This window comes from Mesoplodon bidens, assembly GCF_964165515.1.
Source record: "Mesoplodon bidens genome assembly, chromosome: 6".
Taxonomy (NCBI): Eukaryota; Metazoa; Chordata; class Mammalia; order Artiodactyla; family Ziphiidae; genus Mesoplodon; species Mesoplodon bidens.
Window position 1 is genome coordinate 57,756,959 of NC_138162.1, and position 15,273 is coordinate 57,772,231.

Genomic DNA, 15,273 nt, shown 5'->3' on the forward strand with positions numbered 1-15,273 from the left:
ACAGAGAAGAACATGTGAAGATACAGGGAGAAGACAGGTACAAGCCAAAGAGAGGGGCCCGGAACAGATCCTTCCCTCCCAACCTCAGAAGGAACCAACCCTGCTGACCCCTTGATCTCCGACCTCTACCCTCGAGAACTGTGAGGAAACAAATTTCTGTTTCCACTCAGTCTGTGGCACCTTGTTATGGCAGCCCCAGCACACTTAACACAACCGCTAACGATTTCGTGTCACGCTTCAAACAAAATCCAAACACTCTGCCATGGCGCTCATATCATCTGGGCCCAGCCTACAAACGGCAACGTCAGTCCTTACCTTTATCCCTTCCCACCGGGGCTCAGCCTCACTGGCCTTGCTGCTTAGCTACACTCATTCCTGCTCAGCCTTGGCTCCCACATCACCTCCCCAGAGGAGTGCTTTCCACGACCACTGCATCTCCATCACATCACTGCGCCCTGACCTTATTTTTCTTTCTGGCACCTATTGACCACTCAAACTATATATTTCCTTCTCAGTGTCCATCCTTCCCACTAGCATCAGCCCTGAGATGGTGAGGCCCTTATCTGTCTTCCCTGCTGGTACCTAGAACTGGACTTGCTGTATGAGTAGTTCAATCTGTTGGACGAAAAACTGAGTACTTACACACACACTCTTTCCCCCATCTCTCTCTCTCTCTCTCTCTCTCTCTCTCTCTCTCTCTCTCTCTCTCACACACACACACACACACACACACACACACACACACACACACACACACACACACACACACACACACACACACACACACACACACACACACACACACACACACACACACACACACACACACACACACACACACTGTGCCAGTAAACAGCCAGTAATGGGAACTTGATTTCTAAAATTATTTTTAAAAATTCACACGTTAGAGGGTATATTTATAAGCAGTATTTCACAGAGTTAAAATTACCCTGAGCTGCTTGAAAAAGTACGAACATCACAGGTAATGTTCTGCCACAGGAAGGCTAAGTGTCAAGTGACTAGTGGTCTTCACATGTGATAATATAGAAACAGCCTTTCAAGGAAGTAACAACACACAAAAATCTCACTTTGTACGATAATGATTAAAAGTTTGGGCTTTGAAGTAAAACTGCCTGGGTTCAAATCCTAGCTCTGCCACTTACTAGCTGTGTGACCTCATCAAAATCACTCAGCTTTCTCAGCCCCCAATTTTTTTTTTTGATCTGTAAAATGGATAATAAAAAACCCTGCACCACAGGGTTGCTATCCAATATCCCTTGTATCATTCCATATTGATATTTTGAAATAAACTTTAATGTCTCTTCTGATCACCAACAACAGAATTAAGAATATGGAAATAATTTGTACATAATTGCAGACAAGCATTAGCATATCAGGGTTTTTACCCCAAGGTCATAAACGACCTCTCAGAAGGTGGAAGTCCATGAATGCCCAGAAAGTATGGTAGTCCCCGCTTATCCACAGGAAATGTGTTACAAGACCCCCCTGTGGCTGCTTGAAACTGCGTATAGTACTGACCTCTACATATGCTATGTTTTTCTCCTATACTAACAGGTGGGTAGTGTACACAGTGTGGATACGCTGGACAAAGGGATGATTCCTGACCCGAGCAGAGGGGCTGGGACGGCACAAGGTTTAAAACTTATGAATTGTTTATTTCTAGACTTTTCCATTTAATACTTTTGGACCACAGTTGACTATGGGTAACTGAAATCGTGGATAAGAGGGGACTACTGTGCATGCATTTTTCTAAGGCTGGTCTCCAAATCGCTGATTAGATTTTCAAAAGAAATTCACATATCAAAAGGAGTTAAGAACCACTGCATAAAGTGGTTCACAGTCCGACACACTTCAGTTCAGCTGGCAAGAGTATAAAACCTTCACCATGGGGCTACAACACGAACCATTTTCTCTTACAGTCTGGAAAAAATTAAGTGTTTCTCCAGCAATGACCACAGACCAACAAAGAAGGTTGCCTGAAATCAACCCTATGCGACCATCTAGAACTAAAATTTAGTTTTACTGGACTCAGCAAAGCCACTTCCGTTTCAAAATGCAGTGTGGCAGACAGACCCTAGGGTGGTCTTCATTTTCATGCTCTGAATAATTCCTTCCTTCTCGACTGTGGGTGGACCTGAGATGCTTCCAACCAACAGAACACAGCGGAAGGTGCTGGGAGTCACTCCCATGATCAGGCCCCAGCCTGCCAGCATGCACTACCTGGCCCTCCTGCTGGCCTTGCAGCAGCAAGCTGCTGTCTTGTGAACTGCCCACGGGGAGGGCCACAAAGCAGGGAACATGGACAGCCTCTAGGAGCTGACGGCCTCAGTCCTTCAACCCTGAGGAACTGAGTTCTGCCAACTCCTATGTGAGCTTGAACAAGGACCTGGAGCTCCAGATAAGAACAAGCACTTAAATATACCCATGTGATACAATATGTACTTGTGTGACCCTGAAGAGGACCCAGATGAGCTGTGCCCACACCCCGGTTACCTGGAAACTGTGGGATAATGTATGCTGTTCCAGGCTGCTAAATTTGTGGTCATTTGTTATGCAGCAATAGAAAGCTAATACATGCAGTCTGACTAATTTCTAACTGTGTGATAAAATGACTTGCTCTTCTCTTTAGGGAACAGCACGAGCCCTGTCAAGGCAATAAGGGTGTAGACGCCACAGAGAACCCACTTCAGCGACCCGAAACCCACTCCCCACAAATCTAGAACTGTTACTACACAAGGGGTCATGAATGAAGCAGTTTTTCTTGATCTTGTTAACTAGAAGATAAAAGACAGAAAAGAACAAAAGAAAACACTTCCTCTTGCAGCTAGAACTGAAAGCAGAGCTTCAAGTTTAGTCAAATCATTGCATCACTCATTGGATTGTTCTAAACATTTTCCCAACCTAAGGGGGGATAGGCAAGATCTTTAATCACCAATGTCAGGAAAACCTACCCCGAAACTGTAAGCAATAAAGATGACTCAGATGCTATGGCTCCACCAACACATTAAAAACTCATACCTGCATCATTACTCTTTTCAGAATTTAAGTTAAATTTAAAATGTTCTTTAGTAGTAACATTCAAAAGCTTGAAATACGTTACCTTGCAAGGAGGACGCAATCAACATTCTTTATCTTCCCCAAAATTAAGGCATCAGAAGGCTGCACATAGTGTAAAATGGTTACAAGTCAGTGATTTAAAAACACATATAGAAACAATCAAAAAGCTGCCATTTCAATTGTTCATTTGTAGTACGATTCATAGAAACTTGGGGTCTGAGGGTATATTTCAAAGAAGTAAAAGAGTCTAGATCTGATGGATCAGCTTAGTCACTCAATATTTACTGAGCCCTCTCTATCAGTAGAGATTCGTAAGGCTTAGAAGCGTGCGTGGGTAGGTACCATTTAGTAAGATCTATTTGTAGCAAGCACCCCTGGGGACTCTGACGCCACACTGATCATACACAGATGTGTCAAGTCTATTTGGCAGGTTCAAGAACAGGTGTGAGAGTGAAATGCAAAAGGAATAGGAGGCCCCTTATCAGGGAATTTAAGAACTCAGTACTGGAACCATTTGCTGTGTTAACCAGGTCTAAGATGGCCACAAGATGACCTCAGGTAATGGAGGAAAAGGTCTGAGAACCTAGGAGGTTAAGAAAACATGAGGCTAAGAAGTGAGCAAGCTGACAGGAGGACTCGGAGGATACCGGATCAAATCTAAAGACTTGGCTGAAAAGGAGGGTTTGGTTGGGATTGCCAAATACAGGGCTCTTCGTAGGAGGTTCAGAGGAACCACAGCATTTGGAAGTAGCCCTATGGAGTTAGGAGAAGGCAGACAACCTCACCCTGGCTGGATGACACAAGGGCTGGGAGAACTAAACAGCCTCCTTTTAATAGAAAAGGAGGAGTGTTTTATTTCCAATTCAGTTATGCAGTTGTGTTCTCAGTCCCCCCAAAATCCCCCTTTGGGCCAGGGCTTACTAAGAAAAGGCCATTAGATATTTCCTCCCATTTGTTAAAGACTGTGGTATGACCGATAGAATTAGAAGCTGATTTAAATGCAGTGATCTGAAGAGTACAGTTCCTGTGTTTGAAATGAGCATCTGGCTTCTAGGGATATAATTAAGAAATTATTTGTACACATTTAAAAGCCATGTTCTCAGTAGTCAAGTCCAAGGCAATCTCAGGGATACTGTCTCAGTTAGCAGAACCCAATAACAGAACTCCTGGCCTCTCTCAGCCTGGGGCAGGCAGCCCTGTGCTGCCAAGACAAAAGCAATTTAAAAAAATTTTTTAACTTAAAACTCAAGCCAGCAAGGAGAAAGAAAAAAGCTAGTATGTCTCCACTAACTGGATATTAACCTTGCCAAATGGAGTGTCCACATATTTTTCGGTTCTTCCTTCTAAGATTTCTGGATCATCCAGGCCTGTCCCACCAATTATTCCAATCTGAAGGAGACAATAAAAAGATATCACATTTGATCAGTTTTCAGTAGAAACAAAATCATTATTTTAAGCAAATTCGTTTATCCATACTCATATGCTCTTCTCCATTCCTGCTAAGCCCTAGTTATTTTAAAAATCTGAACATTCTTGAAAAGCAATCATTTATTCAGCAAACATTCGAAAGCCTTCTATATTCCAGAAATAACCAAAGCATGAGTCACCTTTTTGGACTAAATCACATTTTTGCTGACTATTTGAATAACAAATTAGCATGGAAACGTACTTCAACTAGTTTAAATCATAAAGCCAAACCTAAAAATAGGTAAGTATTGTTGGAGAAAGTACTTTCTAACCAATTTTATTATCTCTACTAAATGAGTGATGGAATAAATGTTCAAAAAACAACTAGGATAGGGCTTCCCTGGTGGCGCAGTGGTTGAGAGTCCGCCTACCGATGCAAGGGACACAGGTTCGTGCCCCGGTCCGGGAGGATCCCACATGCCGCGTCCGGAGCCTGTGCTCTGCAACGGGAGATGCCACAGCAGTGAGAGGCCCGTGTAACGCAAAAAAAAAAAAAAAAAAAAAAAAAAAAAACTAGGATAGAAAATATTCAACATTTCCATTTGGTAAGGATTTCTCCTCATTACCACACTTGATAAAGAAACGAAAGATTTTCTTTCCCAAGCCACTAAAATCAGAGCTGTAAGGGATCACAGATAGAGGAATCTGGAATAGCATGAAAAGTTAGCCTCATTTATATTTATGAAATCCAACTGTCATTCATATACATGTAAATGTAAGTAAGTAATTCAAAGGTCTGTAGTTCCAAGTTATTTTTAAGTGTTGTATTGCATTTTCCACACATTAACTTAATTGTCCTTGCCTTCAGGAAGTAATTTGAGTCTAAAAACCCTGATATTACCCTATAGAGTTAATCTAATTTGATGATTAAGACACCCGAACAAAAACAATTACAAAGATAACTAAATATATTAATTAACTAAACTGTTAACTAAAAATGAAATAATTGAAATCATTAGGAAGGTTTCCCTGGGTTGATACTTCCTAAAGGAAAAATACTATTTAAATTGTCAGCAACAGGCTACAGAGATGAACTAGAAACCTAATAAAAAGTCACCTGAGCATTTTTTTTCAATGAACAGCTTTAAATCTATTGTCACTTGAGTAAAATTTCTACTCAACGGAAGTAGCTCCTTGAGAACAAAACTCCAAAGTTAAAAATTAACTGAACATCTGAATTAAATAATTTTGAGATCAGGTTACACAGTTGATTTATACTAGTATGTGGGAAAATAGTTACCTCTCTGGCCCTATTTCCTAGAAAAATAAATCAACAAAATAAGAAAAAGGGCGATTGAGTAAGATTTTTACAAAGAACTGCAGGTTACATGATTTAGTACTTGGAAAGCATCCCACAACTTCCTCAAGTGGCTAAACCAGTTTTTGAAGTTGCTGCCACCTTGTGGTACATTATTGAAACCACAGCAGGTTACATATTCTACAGCAAGTCAACATTTTTCTTTGTTACAACTTAACATTGTAGGTAAAGACTAATCAATACAGGACTGCAGTTTTCAAATCAACAGAAGTGTTCACTTAAGTCAGTGGGTTTAAATTCATTTCAGTTCAGTAGAAATTTTTAAAATCGCACTATTTTATGAAATCCTAACCCTTCCTCTAGCTGATGTCTTTATTTTATCATTTCATGTAGGGCCGAAGCACCGCAGATCATAGTTGGGATGGGGTAGGGGGTGTAATGAACTGTCCAGCCCATGTCATCACCTCAGACCGCCGAACTGAGTTGCTGACTTTGAAATTACTCTCAGCCTACCCTCTAGGGACTCTACTACTCATGGAAACATCTGGGTTTTTTTGCTTCCTTTTTTTAAAAAAATACTACCACTCTGACTTGGCTGTTTCTGGCCGTTCCCCTGCGCCATGGCATCTCGCATTCTGGATCTAACACTGGACTCAGACTCATATATACAAAACAAACCAGACTTGGTTTTGAAACCACCCTCTGTTTAGGCAAGCCAGCCCAGCCTCACAGCAGTGAATAAGAAATGCCAGTTGGGGTCTTGCTGAAGTTCAGTGCCCTGGAGCCCACCCTCAGCAGTCCCAAGCTTCAGCCCAAACCACTCTGGCTGCATGATGACCATGCACTGGGTAGCTGCTAACTCAGCCCTCAGTGAGGAATATTTAGTACTGGGTGTGAAAACAAGAGCCATTACAGCTCATCAGAAAGGCCAGGATGTGTTCTCTGGCACTGGAATTATCTGCAGGAGAGCCCGTCCAGTCAAACTGGCTCAAGTTGTTTCTCAAAACCCATATCTTGGAAGGGACACAGGACAAGTGTAGCAACTGAGTACAGCCACACCAGGGAACTCAATCCCTAACCTTTTTCTTGCTGCAGACGGAGGCCAGCAGTGCCAAGATATGGCAATGTCGCCACCTGCTGGCTCCATGGTAAAGTATAACTATGGGACGAAACTCCCAAGCACCAGTGGCCTGTCATTCCCCTCCAGCCTCTAAATTCAAATGGTCAACTCAGTACCTGCCTTGATAAAGTAACTGTGTCTTCGCGTTTACATGTCACAGGCACTGTGGCCAAGTTCTCCAGGGGCCTTACCTCATTTAATTTTCACAACCACCCTGTAAGATGGGCCCTATCGTGTAACACCCATTTTATAAAAGAGGAAAGAGAAACACAAAACTTAAAAGAAATTTGTCCAAAGAGCAAATTATAAAGAGCAAAGCTGGGATTGGAACCCAGATCTTTCATACTCAACCACTCTGATGTACCACCTCCCAGTATCTCCTGGAATCCTTGATAAACACCACAACCTATTAGAAATTTGTCTCCATGTTATGAAGAAACTGATCCTCAGAGTTCAAGTTCTGGACCAAGGTCACAGAGCAAGCATGGAAACTGCAACTCTAGGCACCGGAGTGAACCACCTTGGAAGGGAGGGGGCTGTCCATGCATGACCTCATGCACACTTACCAGGCTTCCTAGGCCAGAGGCATCGCCCTCAGTCCAAGCAGTGCTAGGAATGCTTAGGAAAAGTGTTGAAGGTCTGAGATGGAATTTCTGGGCCAATTCTGCCCAGCCAGGACTTCTTCACTACACAAGATAAAGTTCTGAAATAAGGACCCCCTGGTCCACCAAGGCCATTGCTAGATTTTAACAGCAAGTTGATTCATCCCACACTTTTCCACTTGCAGACCACCAAGTCAAACTCCTCAAAAAGAAGAGATGGTTTGACTTCCTCTCTGAGACTGTGTAAGCATTTTTTCTAAATGTTGGCTTACCAGGCCAGAAGGGTTACTTCCAACGATGCCGAAAGGGTTCACACCAACCCCTACCCTGTGTCCACTTCCCCTGGTACCAGCCACAGGAGATTTCACATACCCCACTTGGTTTCAACAGCCGCTCACCATCACTTTATACTACATGGAGGAAACTAGCACTCCATGAAGTGGAGAATTTCATTCTTTTCTTATGGCTAATATTCCATTGTGTATATATATACCACTTCTTTATCCTTTCATGTGCTCATGGGCACTTAGGTTGCTTCCATCAACATTTGTTATTTGTAGACTTTTTGATGATAGCCATTTTGACAGGTGTGAGATGATCTCATTGTGGTTCTGATTTGCCTTTCTTTGATGATTAGCGATCATCAAAGGGCAGGATCTGACTATTTTTGGAAATAGGGTCTCTGAAGAGGTAATTAAAGTTAAATGAGGTCTTGGTGGGGGGAGTGCTAATCCAAAAGAACTTCAGGTTCAGAACATCTGTGGTTTTTATTTAACCAACCTCTCCTTGCAAAGTCAAGATATTATTCTAATGGGTAGACACCCTCTTTGAAGATACAATTCACCTCCGGAAGTGGTCAGTGACTTTTTGAGGAGGATTTTCCTCAAAGCTTATTGTACTCTGTAGCACTCTCCTTCACTTGTGGAAGGACATAGGATTCTTCCTGGTGCTCCTCCTGGGTCAGCTGCTGGATACTAGAATCCCCAGGGGAGCTTTCAGTACCAAAGCCCAGGCCCCAGATTCCAGATATTCTAATTGAGCAAGCAGAGTTGTTATTTTTCTTAAAGCTCCTCAGGTGGTTCTAATGTGTAGCCATAATTGAGCACCCTTGCTCTAGGGCCCAGGTCATCAATTTCTGAAATCTGGGCTAGCTGAGCATCATAGGCTGAATAATGGCTCCTGCAAGAGAGCCTGTCAGCATTCTAATTATGAGAACCTGTGCATGTTACCTGTGCGATTAATGATTTTGAGATGGGGAGATGATTCTGGATTATCTGGGTGGACCCTAAATGTAATCACAAGGGTCCTTTTAAGAAGGTCAAATGAGGAAGAAGGCGATGTGATGATGGAAGCAGGGGGAGAAAAGGCGATGTAATGTAGGGCCCAGAGCCAAGGAACGCTGGTGATCTCTAGAAGCCGGAAAAAGCAAGGAAACATTCTCCCTTAGACCCTCCAAGAGGACCTGCCCTACTGACATCTTGATTTTAGCTCCATAGGACTCATTCTGGACTTCTGACTGCTAGAATTGTTAAGCGACTACACCTGTGTTGTTCTATGCCCTCCAGTTTGTGGTGGTTGTGAGAGCAGCCAAGGAAACTAGTTCACTAAGAAAGACCTGAGGAACTTGTTAAAAATGCAGATGCCCAGCCTTTTCAAAGCTCCACGGCCAATGGTTGTCACATTTTAGCGGGTACCTGAATATACTGAGGCTCTTGAAAATCCAATTTGCTGCCCACCTCCCCATTTCAGATTCAGCAGGATTGGGGAAGGGCCCAAGAATTTGCATTCCTAACAAATTCCTAGGAGGGTGCAGATGCAGCACAGGCTTTGAGGCACAGACTAGACGGTCGCACGCGCACGCGCGCACCCCCCCCCTTCAACAACAGCAAAAAAGCCCCAGGACACCAACCTGCCTGCTGCTTCATCTCCTCACCAGACGGTCTCTGTCTCAGGGATTTATAGCCCAGGGGTCCTCAACCAAGTGCTGAGGCTCTCCTGGGAGGTGCCTGGAAATCCATGGGGAAATTTCTGGCTGCCACAATGACTGGAGGGAATGCTACCAGCATTTTGTGGGGAGAGGGGACCCAGGATGTGTTCTATGTCCTACAATGCTCAGGACAGTTATACTAAGGGAGGAATTGTCATGCCCCAAATGGCATTGTGTCTCTAGGCAAAAAATGAAGGCTCATTGGTCATTTGGTTTCTAACTGGGGCCTGTGGGTTGTCCACCAATTTCTGAAGGTCACTCAAGGACTTTCAGTGTGAAGTCCGTTGCTGGCCGCACTCAGCCATCGAAAAGGAGAGCTTCAAAGGCCTGTTCTCCACAGTCTAGACTTGCCCGTCCCCCTTAATATTGATACCATTTTGTTTATAGCCCACTACCCAACTATGATGGGACCATATCCCCTCCTTGTTATAGCAACCATGTAAACAAGACTTAATTTTAATCCCTCAGAGAAAAGCTGGGCAGCTGCCTAGGGGAGCCATGGCCCAAATAGGTTTGTGTGGTTATATGGTCTTAAGGAGCACTCCAGCTCTATATTTTATGATCTGGGGATAGGATATGGTTTTCATTAGCTTATTTTGCTCTGGACACTAGCATTTCATGTTTTCTATACAGGATGTTGCCTCAGCAGTGCAGCAGAAATCGTGTAGGAATCATGGATTTGCAACAGCAAAATTATCACCTGTTCTAACCCCAAAGAGAGAAATCAGCAGGCAGGCTTAGCACTATTTGTACCTATTAATTTTATATTCAGTAGCTAGCCAAGAACAAAAATATACATCATTCAATATTTACATCAGGGCTCTAATCACAGTGCCCATTCTGCACTTAAATGCACTGCACTGATTTTACAGGGAAACTGTGTGGTAGGGAGAATGCAAAACCAGGTTAAAGTGAGACTGTTTTAAATACCACCGCTCTCTATTTTTAATGTCACTTTAAGTGTATTCCTGTAAAGGAAAGGCGATAGTTTCCTGCTTGCCCACTGAAAGCTGTGGCCTATCATAATTTAATTTTTGGAGAAAAGATGTTCTAAATTAATCTCAGCTCCCTCACTTAGAAGCACTACCATTTAATAAGTTTCAGCCATGTGCTAGAAAGACAATACAATTCTAACGTCACAGCAAACCCTGCAGTAATGTTCCCATTTTACTGAAATGAAAAAGAGCTTCATAAAAATTCTGCTTTGTTCTCCATGACTGATAAGGAAGAGGCATTCTACAATATTTGTTTAATGCAAGATTCTTTTCAAAATGGCAAAGGGAATATAGTATCTAAATGTGACTGCAACTCTCCCCAACCCACCCCCTGACATCAAGTGTCTGAAAGCTGCAAGGGCCTACTAAGCTAATCACTCTGGTTGATTACACACTGATCTCAGAGATTTGCCTTCTCCAGGGGGAACTGAACACAAAACGCGGAGTCAAGAGAGATACTTGGAGGCGACGGAACTTCCTATCTCACGGCCAAGAATTTCTAAAGCCAAACAAGTCAACTGAGTTTTTAGCTGATCATAAACAGCCTGGAAGAGATCTTAACTTGGATCCTGTTTATTTCTGTGGATTGTAATTCTACAGTCTCTCCCTGCGAGACATCAACCAGGAAGAAGTGCGTCAAAGCCCCAGGGAAACTTGTTGCAATCCTCGGAACTCGTGCCCTCCTCCGGCCAAAGCTCCCACTGCACAATGATGCCTTGTACCGAGACCTGTGAGGACCAACGGCACGAGGAAACTGATCCCTAACTTTCAAGGTTGCCAACAAAGCAGTTTAAAGCCAGAGGCCTCCAAACAGAGAGTGGCCCAGTATTCCTATACTCCATTTCGGTGTTGTAAAAAATTCTAAAGAGTTCCCAAAGCAGAGAAGGCCTAAGTTTAGAACACACAAAAAAGCCGGAAGCTTGCAAAAGAGCAAGCATGCAGTTTTCCCACGTGGGCCGCGGGCAGAGAGCCAAGTCAGAGCGGAAGCGTTGAAGTCGCTCAGGGCTCAAGGAGCCTGTCTCAGCGGTTGCAGGTGCCCACCCACCTGGCACACCCGCTAGCCCCGGCCAGACGCATCTGCCCAGAAAGGTGCTCGGGAAGGGTTGGGTGCGGGCGCAGTACCGGTCCGCTGTCCCTCTCTGAAGTGCTTGCCTACCCGCTGCGCGCTGCGGATGCAGCTGAGACCAAAGGTTGGGGGACGACTCTGCAATTGTTCCCTCTCCCCCGCTCGCCGCCCCTGGGCTAACCGGCCTCAGACCCTCCCCGCCGCGGCGGGGGCGCACTGGCTGGGCGCACGGCCCAGAGGCGCGGTCCCCCCGGGCGGGAGCGGGATCGGACAGGGCACGGAGGACCGCAGCAGCCGGAACGACTAATCTCACCTTCACGGCCGCGGGAGTGGCACCTGAGGCCATGATGGCGCGAGGAAGGAGCGACGGCCTCGGGCGGGGTGGAGACGTGGGGCGGCGGAGCGGAGCGGTTTCAGACGCTCGGCCCGGGGCTGAGCAGCGAGGTCCCGGGGGCGGCTGTGGCTCCTCCTCTTCCTCCCCGGGACAGCTGGATTGGCTGCTGGTGTGGGCTCTCCCCCGCCACCCCACCCCCACCCCCCACCCCACCTCAATTCGAGGTTCCAGTGTCCCGCCCCGTTTGCAGACCTTTCCGGTTCTCCGTTGATTTTTTTTCGACCCCCATTTATAACTAACGGGCTCATGATAGTGAGAATAATGGAGACCGTTGATTGAGTACTTATGTTGTTCCAGACTCTGTGCTTTGCACTTTAATCAGCTCCGTTAACCATCACAAGAACGCTACCAAGAAGGAAAAGCAGCACTCCGGGCTCCGCCTCGTCTCAGCTGCAAGCTCGGCCTTATCTGTAAAACCAGGCCCATTCTCGGTGCAGAAGTTCTCGCGGGAGGGAAAATCGTGGAGAGGAGGGAACAGGCTCTTCGCTGAGGTTACCTCCAGCTGCTAATGCGGGGCGGGGCGGGGCACGGTTGGCTCTTCTTATCACCGGACCCAACCGGGGGTTTGCTCCTTTCTGTTAATTCGTGGGGGAGAGAGCAAGGGTGGGGTTGACCCAAGACTCAGGGATGACAAAAAGAAAATAAACAGAGTAACGTGCTGCTGGATAACCTTTCTGACCTACAAACTCTGGCTGTTAGAGGGCAGGCTTTCAAGGGGATAAAACATAACCTAACTCCCAGCCTGGGTCCACAGGGCCGGGGCCATCTTTAACCTTACCCACACCAGGCAAAGTCCAAGCCAACTAGATTCAGAATCCAGACTCATGTCTTCATCACTCAACACTGGCTGGTCACCCCCCCCCCCCCGCCGGTTATACCAGCCCTTCACTGGGATAATCCCTTACTCTCAAAATCCCCATCCCTTCTCTACTGGGATAATCCAATTTAAACTCACTGGATGGATTAAACTCTCTTCAACAAAATGCTGGGTGACAGTGATGTTCTGATATACAGAAACTTTGCAGATTACTCTGGGGGTGGGAGAATGGCTGTGGAAGGGTAGACTTTCCTCTTTCCCTATAGCAGTAAAACACTGAAGCACGACGCAAGCATAATTTCATTCAAAACATCACTGTCTGGGTGCTTCCTGTATACTGTTCACTTAAACAGTAAAGACTTTCACTCTCTCATTATTTGCTCTAGGTTTAAATTTTCTTGCAATATAATTTTTCTTCTATTTCTTTTAAGTCATAAAATGAGATAGCAAGGAATACAAGTAGAAGATTGGGGTGCTCCTTTGAAAGAGCAGGAGGCTGGGAGTTCCTCTCGAATGTAGTTTCCTAGGAGCCTGTCTGCTGCTTGTCCTATTGTTGATAGCCCACTACTCAGAGGGGAACCATTGCAGGGACACAGATACTTGGGTTTTATGGCTGCTTCACAATTAGGGGATCTTGACCAACTTATGTGCTTTAATGTGACCAGCAAGTCCAGTTTCTACTCAGCACTGCCTCCCTGTGGAAAGTTATACCCTGTAAACAAGTTAAATCCTGTAAGCATTAGAAGACCCCTAGACAAAGAAGGAGTTGGAAGCCTGGAAGGGTTAAAAACAAAATTCAACTGAGTAAGTTGGAAGGTCTGACTGGCTTTATTAGGCAATTCATGAGGGCAGCATCCCACCTAGCTAGAACTAGAGCACTCTCAGAAGTGTACACAATGGAAGGTTTTTATAGGAAGCAGGATGGGAGCTATTAGCAAAAGAAAAGAAATGATTATTTTTAGGCCAGGACATCTTTTTGGATGGAAAGGACCAGCAAGGGTTTTATCATGCATATTGCCTCTTCTTCCTCTGTAGTGGGGGAGGGGAGGAGGGAGAGGTGGATGGAGAGGACCCTTGTGACAGATTACCTCACTGGTGCTGATCAGAAAATTTCAAAATATTTCTGAGGAAGGTCGAAACTGCGGTTAGGTTAGGTATTGAGTCTAAGTTTGGTTTCATGGGCTTTTAGCACAAGCAAGTGATGCCATTTCGGGCTTGTGGTTTTCTTTTTAACAGGGCTAAACTGGACTTCTGGACTTTTCTACTTTAAATTTCGGGACAGGGCTCAAGCATTTGCTCTTGAACTTGTGATGTCTGTGAAGGGAACAGTGTCCCAAGTCTGGTCTGGTTTTTTGAGTGATGTAATTTATAAGCCATTTCTGGGAAGAAATTAGCATTTCTAGACAAAATTTAAACAATTTTTTAACTTCTCAGAAAACAGGCACCCACCCACCAGCTGACTGTAAGGCACTATTTTGTTTTTTGTGTATGGGGCATGGAGTTCAAGACAAATTGATCCCCCTTCCAAGGGGACTCTAGCAGTTTTCATCATTATGCATTATGAGAAAAGAGCATACAAATATTAGAAGCATGGGACTGGCCTGCTTATAGGCAATTTGAACTGACAACAACCACTGTAGAGTTTTCTTAATAAAAGAATCGATTTTAGAAGAACATGTCAAATTAAGTTTTCAGAAAGTTAAAAACATTCAAACAAATAAATAGTTGGCACATGTCAGAGATGTATTTAACTCATTAATAAAGGAACCAGCAGGATGACAAAGCTGATTCAAAGGAGGATGTAAGATGCTGCAACAGCAGAAAAGAGAATGTTAGAATAAGATGGAAAAATTAGAAACAAAACTGGTATGTATTTTACAAGGCAATAAAACTCTAGCCTTCGGGGTTATCTCGAAAAAAGATAGTAACTTACCTATCTTAACAAGCGAGATATCTACCACCAGAGTCTGAAGGCTTATCAATAAGAAACAATAAAACAAAGTTAACAGCCCTTAGGTAAAGGGTCTGCAAACCTTGCCTACAAAGAGGCAAAAATTGAGGAGTGTGTGAAGCTCATAAACATAAACAATATCTGATTGAATGAGCCTGGCTATATTCCAGTACAACCTTATGGACGCTTAAATTTGAATTTCATATACTTTTCACATGTGACAAAATATTAATCTTCTTTAGATATTTTCCCAATCTCTTAAGACTGTAAAAACCATTCTTCGTTTGAAGCTATGCAAAAACAGGTGGAGAGCTGGTTTGGCTGAGGAGGGCTTGGGCTATTGTTTGCCATTCCCCTCCCAGAAGCAGATGACCTTTGGGCAGACTTGTTGAACAATGCTTTAATATGTCTTTGAAAAGGCAGACAGTAATCTTTTTGGCTTATTTCCAAGTTTTAGATAATTTTTTCTTAACAATCCCCAGAATCAAAGTAGGACAAAATTTCTAATAATCAGTGGTCTCCCTTTTTGATTGTATAA

The 15,273-nt window shown here is 44.2% G+C and overlaps 1 protein-coding gene across 2 annotated transcripts in view; it reads right to left on the minus strand.

The window, feature by feature from the left end:
• MTAP (methylthioadenosine phosphorylase) overlaps positions 1-12,073 on the minus strand; it is a 38,305-nt gene extending 26,232 nt beyond the window's left edge. Inside the window, exons 1-3 of one of the 2 annotated variants that reach the window (XM_081238147.1) lie at positions 11,887-12,073; positions 4,381-4,467; positions 3,122-3,180 (exon numbers count right to left, since the gene is read on the minus strand). In XM_081238147.1, coding sequence (XP_081094273.1) covers positions 3,122-3,180; positions 4,381-4,467; positions 11,887-11,919 — 179 coding nt within the window. In that variant the 5' untranslated portion in view covers positions 11,920-12,073. Of the gene's footprint in view, positions 1-3,121; positions 3,181-4,158; positions 4,346-4,380; positions 4,468-11,886 lie in introns of those variants that run through there. The other variant, XM_081238146.1, reaches the window with a different exon arrangement.
• Between the last annotated feature and the right edge of the window lie 3,200 nt (positions 12,074-15,273).